The following is a 6,000-nucleotide window of genomic DNA, read 5'->3' on the forward strand; positions in this document are numbered from 1 at the left end:
TGAAGTTGAAATTCCTCTGGAGACTTAACAAGACTTTTCTACCTGGTAATGCTGAAATTTAAAGTAATATTTAAAAAATTCTATTATACTCAGAATTACATGTCTTGACAGTCAGGAACAGACACCATGTCATTTCCAAAAGTTTTGGAGTGATTGCTTATACAAGATTCCAGGAATGCTTTGTCACAATGAAGTTTATTCCATTCCTTGGAAATATTAAATGCATTCCTGCTATAATGAAACACCTTATAAACACCACGTGACAGAAACATGGGGTTTTAACAAAGCATTTCCTCCCAGCATCATAACATTTAGGCCCAACATGAATTTTGTTATAAAGTAAGTAACCACACGAGGAGGTTTGCAAATGCACCTCTCGCTGCGAGCGGACCCGGATGGAAGCAGCACCAGCCTCGAGTGCTTCCACCCACAGACTCCCACCTAATGCTTGTCAGGCAGATCCAAGCACTTTGAATTTCCAAGATGTCATCTCTAACATTAAGCACAGTTTTAAGCACGACCCTGAGCAACAAGCAGCAATTCCTGTTGCTCACTGGCAAGTCATCCCTGCTCTGGACAATACCTTTGGAATGTACTGCCCACAGTACGCTGAATTACACCAGTACTGGGAAGATTTCCTAAGTTCCACCTGGAAATCGGGATGTTTTGTCCAAGCAAGTGAAGCTACTGTTTAACAAGACCCCTCCTGTAACAATGGGTTTGCACTTGCCGTGACAGAGCTCTACTTAAGCAGGGTTGTGGAACTCCAGGGGCCTTTGGGAAAAGCCATTCCTCAACAAACATGGGTTTTTAACTTTGGAGTGGCCTGGGGTTTGGGCTTCTTTTAATGGCAAAGCTTCTACCAGCAAGGACCTAACCTTGCTTCCAAAGAAGGAACCCAGCTCCATCACGTAAATAAGAAACCTGTACTTGCTGCAAATGCTCTGATGTTACACCTGACCTGGTCTGCTCTAAAAAATCTCATGTAAAGCCTTTAATCAAAAGAAAAGATATTTTTGAGCTAGACTAAGTTTTGCTGGATCCAGTAATGCCACGTCCTTCCAGAGAAAGCTGAGGTTTGAAGCTCAACATGCTCACAATCGCACAACAGGCCAGGCACAAAACCCAGCCACATCCAGGATCCTGATCCCCGCTGTGGGGTGGGGAAAGAAAACAAGAGGCTCAGCTCCTTTTTCTGCCACCTCAGAGCTTCGCCCCAGTATTTTCAACACCTCACCATTACAAAGTCCAGGAAGAATGAATACGGTCAGTGACATCACAACAACGTCATTGGAACGCTCCAGAAAAAGGCAGGCAAAAAGGGGGAATTAATTCAACCTGGAAGTACTGGAATTGCACAAGGTTGCAACAAGGCAAGGAGAACACTGGGCCAAGCCAGGCTACAGAGACACATCATGTGCTCTACTCAGAGCAGAAATAAATATGCCATTCTAAACATTTTTCAAGTTTATTTTCAGAAAAAATCTAGAGCAAAAATGGAAATAGCAATCTGATATTAAAAAAAGAAGTGGCAGTGGCTTATTTGGACAAAAGTCCAGAGAGGAAGAATATGGGGAAGACATTCAACTGTGGGAAAATGCCTTTGGGAGGAGGAAGCCTTTTGTTCCACAGCACCTCTGTGTCTAGGTTTTTACAGTCCTTTGCTAACTTATTCTGCCAGCGGGTGGAAAACCACCAGAAATCCGCCTGTTTACTTAGACAACTAAAATTCCAAACACCATGGCAAACTGCTTTCTGCTCCGCCTAATCACAGGGACAGGACAGGAGGAATACTCTGAGGTTTACAAATCTCAGCCAACCAACAGCACAAGGTTAAGGGGTTATTCATATCCCTATTTTTGCATTCACAGAGCAAGGGGAATTCTTGTCATGCGACACAGACAAATCAGATTATGAGCATAAGTGCCAAATACAGTGCAAAAACCACCATTAAACACCTGAAATCCTGCTTATGCTCAGACAAGAAAGAGCAAGTGTAAAATATTCAGAATATTTGAGACATTCTGAAACCTGCCTGGTTCACTGTAGGTTCAGTGGTCTTAGGGAGGCCAAGTGATAGCAGAGTTTGGCACTGAGCAGATGTCTCCAAAAGCCCATTCCACACAACCAGGTGAACCACAGTCTCTATGAGCAGCAACTTAGTCACAGGTTAGCTCCTACTTCTGCAAAGTCTCCATCAGATAAATCCCTGCCCAGAAAAGTTCATGTTTTTTCTTACACAGCTTCTATTTGGAAATGACCAAATGGATGGGAGAATAATTTAGTCACTTCAACTGTAGCCCTGTCAGCTAATAACTGCTTGAATTGAGTGTTTTAATATAGAGTTACACCTGCCATGGCTCAGATACCTCCTTGCAAATACTCTGTGGCTCCCTGTTCCATTTTCCTTAAGCTACAGCTACAAAACAAAATCCCATTTATACCTTGCACATGATTATTAAAAAAATCACTCATTAGAGAGCACAAGACCTACAGCTGAAGTTTTCAGGCTGTACATTACATCCTCCCTTGGACAAGTAAGTTCAAAGCACTCAAAAATGTAACCACAACCATCACTACTTGCTACCAAGAGCCCATGGCAGAGACACAGGGACCGAAGCTATCCAGTACTTGACTGGAACAAGTGAATCACAGCTCAGCAACCGAGGATCCGCAGCAGCATCCCGAGCCAATGTGACTCCAGAAAAGGTTTACTGAACCAGAAAAGCAGCAGCAGCAATCCTGGTTGGGCGCCAAACACAAGGAAATAAACAGAACAGAGCGCTGGAAGATTTCACCAGCAGCCACAGGAGTGGGAATGAGCAAATCCCGAAGCATCAGCCGAAGTCGGGCCACTTATCCCAGAACAGCCCAGAAATCTGATGGCAGGAAGCTGGCATTTAATAGCCATTCACGGCAACTGAGTGTTTTCCTACCCTCTTCTGATGCATTCCAGGGCCTAAGCTGGTTTTGGGTCCCAAGTTTACCCATGACATTCTGAACAGACTGGCTTTGTGCACCCTGCTCTGCGAAACCAGGAGGAATACTGCAAACCCCAGGCAGCAACTGGAGCACAAGAGCAGCCATGGGAGGGTCCGGGGGGTGGTTCTGCAGAGCCCAGCATAGTGTCAGGCCTCCTGCTGCCACCCCGGGGACAGGGGCAGAACAAGGGGCTCATCACCTAAATCCATTTCTCTGCACTAGTTCTGCAACTCACAAGTCGAGCACACAGTCAAACAGCTTCAAGGGCAGTGTAAGAGGGGGGCAAATCCGCTCAGACCACCAATCAGGACCTTCTCTAACAAATTAGTTCACGAAGGACATGCAGGTGAGTTCACCAGTCGGGTCTGGAAAATGCAGGAGCAGGAACACTCTCAATTCCTCACTGGCAGCAACTTTTCCACCACTTGTCTTATACAAAGATAAGGAATATGTCAGAATCAGTTCAATACAAACAGTTTGGGCCATGACTTCTGCAATCTTAATCATTAAACACAGACTCACGATCTTAATGGCTATTTTAAAGAGTAAAAACCTGAAGTTCCCAACTGTTTGCATGTCTGCCTCCCAATTGTTTCCCTCCCTGTATCAGGATCAATACCTGGGAGCAAAGAAACATCCCTGTTTAACTATGAGATCTTCTTTAACTGCAGGGTAATCAGCTAATCCGGGCAGACTCCTTTATTCAGCTTTACATGGGCAGTGCTATCATTAAAGTAATAAACTTTAATTTGACTCAAGGAATGCCATGTACTAATTTTGCACGCAAATACTTTTACAGCTGTTTGCATCAAGCTCCATATAAACTACAGGGGATTTATAGCACATAAAGCAACATTTTAAAGCTGCTGTCCCAGCCACTGCAGAGCACAGGACAGTTGGAGAAAAAAGATACACTGAAGCATCTCGTGTATAAAGCGATTTACGAACACACACAACCAGCAAAACAACTGCTTTCTGGGCACTGGATCCCTCAATATTTAGTATCCACAGATTTCTCACAGTATTCCGGTTGGCATACTGGAAAAAGGGTAGCACCTCCTATTTACTCTGAATAATGGTAAGTAAACGGGAACTAAAGAAAACCCATCACCTGAAGAAAAGTGAACTGTATCAGAAACTTGATGGTGAGCTGGAGCCAAACCCTGCCACGAATATTTAGAAAGGGATGCTGAATCATTTCAGCGGCTTGAATTTTTTCCCCAAAAGCTCAGGAGCCAAGAGATAAGACTTAGATTATTCGATCTAAAGAGGATAAATGTTATTTCAAACTCTATTTCAGTTTTAAAGAGACGCGCTTAAAAACTGAGGGTAAAAAAAGTTACGGTTGTGAAGGGATTGCTTGTACCCCTCCTGGTCTGTGCTGGAAATAAACACAAGGTTCAACCTCTGTGTGTGGCGGGGGGAAGGGGAGACGGCAACAAAACCAGAGCGGTGCCTCTCCTGGAATTCCAGGGCTTGCCACGGACTCCGCGGGGTTACCGAAGGAGCTGGAGGAGCTACACCCCGCCGAACACCATGAGGACGGAGAAGAATAAGGGAAAAAACATAGATTACGGCCCGCAGCTCGCAAACACACAAAGAAAGAAGAGCCCTTTCAGTGCCAAAGGCCTCGCTCCCGACGCTTCCACGGCAGGAAGCGAGATCCTGGCCAGGCCCGAGGAGCCTCCCGGGAGAATGGGGTGACGAGCAGTCCCCTTCACCCCCACGGTGTACCGAGAAGAGCCCCCCCCCCCCACCTCCAGCGGCGGGGGATACCGAGTTGAGTCCCCTCCAGCCCCGGGAGGTACCGAGGAGCCCCTTCCAGCCTCGGGGTGTGCCGACAGGTGTGTGTGAGGCCCTGGCCCGTGGACGGGCCGGCTCCGGTGCCCCTCAGGAGGCCGCTGACCCGTCCCGCCACCCCCCACGCCCCTTCCCCGGTGTGTCCCCCCCAGTCCCGGTGCCGGGGGGCCGCACCTGGATGACCTCGTTGACCTCGCGGATGCACTCCACCATGTGCTGCAGGATCTGCTCGGCCGTCAGCACCTCGTAGCGATAATCCTCCTCCTGCTCGGGGCCGCCGCCGGGGCCCGGCCCGCCGCCCAGGCCGCCGCCGCCGCCGCCACCGCCGGGGCCCAGCCCGCCCGTCTCGCTGCCCAACAGCCCGTCGCGCTCCCCGCCGACGCGCAGCCCGGGCTCCACCAGCTCCACTTCGCCCAGGTCCAGGTTATCGTCGGGCTCGTCTTCCTCCTCGTCCTCCTCGTCCTCCTCCGCGCCGCTGTCCTCGCTGCACTCCTCGTCCTCGTCGAACTCGTAGTTGTACCCCTCGTCCGAGTCCATGGCGAGGCGCTGAGGGAGCGGCGGCGGCTCCCGCGGCCTCCCCGCGTCCGGCCCCGCCGCCGCCGCCGTTGGCCCCGGCCCGGCCCGGCCCCGCCGCGCCTCAACCGCCGCCAACAAAGGGCCGCGGCCGCCGCGCTCCGTCACCGCGCGCCCCGCGCGTCACCGCCACCCGCCCGCGCCTGCGCGCCCGCCGCCATCTCACCCCGCCCGCCGCCGCCGCCATCTTGGGTGCGCGACACGCCCCCGCCCAGCCCCCGCCCGCCTCACGCTGATGCCGCCATGTTGAGTGTGGCGCGGCGCCAGGCTGGGTGCGGCGGGGAACCATCGCGGAATCACCCTACCACTGGGGTGGAAGAGAGCCCCGAGACCATCGAGGCCAACCTGAGACCCAACACCATCCTGTCAACCAGACCAGAGCACTGAGTGCCACGTCCAGTCCTTCCTTGGACGCCTCCACGGATGGGGACTCCACCATCTCCCCGAGCAGCCCCTTCCAATGCCTGACAATCCTTTCCATGAAGAAATTCCTCCTGATGTCCAACCTGAGCCTTCCCCTGGCACAGCCTGAGGACGTTTCCTCTTGTCCTGTTCTTTGTGCCCTGGGAGCAGAGCCCGACCCTCCCCAGCTGCCCCCTCCTGTCAGGGAGATGGGCAGAGCCAGAAGATCCCCCCTGAGCCTCC

At 51.0% G+C, this 6,000-nt stretch overlaps 1 protein-coding gene across 1 annotated transcript in view; it reads right to left on the reverse strand.

Moving 5' to 3' along the window:
* Positions 1-5,478, reverse strand: part of ARIH1 (ariadne RBR E3 ubiquitin protein ligase 1) — a 49,729-nt gene extending 44,251 nt beyond the window's left edge. The window contains exon 1 of the mRNA XM_082290918.1: positions 4,957-5,478. Within this exon, the coding sequence (XP_082147044.1) occupies positions 4,957-5,319 (363 nt within the window). The 5' untranslated portion in view covers positions 5,320-5,478. The remainder of the gene's footprint in view (positions 1-4,956) is intronic.
* Positions 5,479-6,000: the final 522 nt, after the last annotated feature.

This window comes from Coloeus monedula, assembly GCF_965178545.1.
Source record: "Coloeus monedula genome assembly, chromosome: 14".
Classification (NCBI taxonomy): domain Eukaryota; kingdom Metazoa; phylum Chordata; class Aves; order Passeriformes; family Corvidae; genus Coloeus; species Coloeus monedula.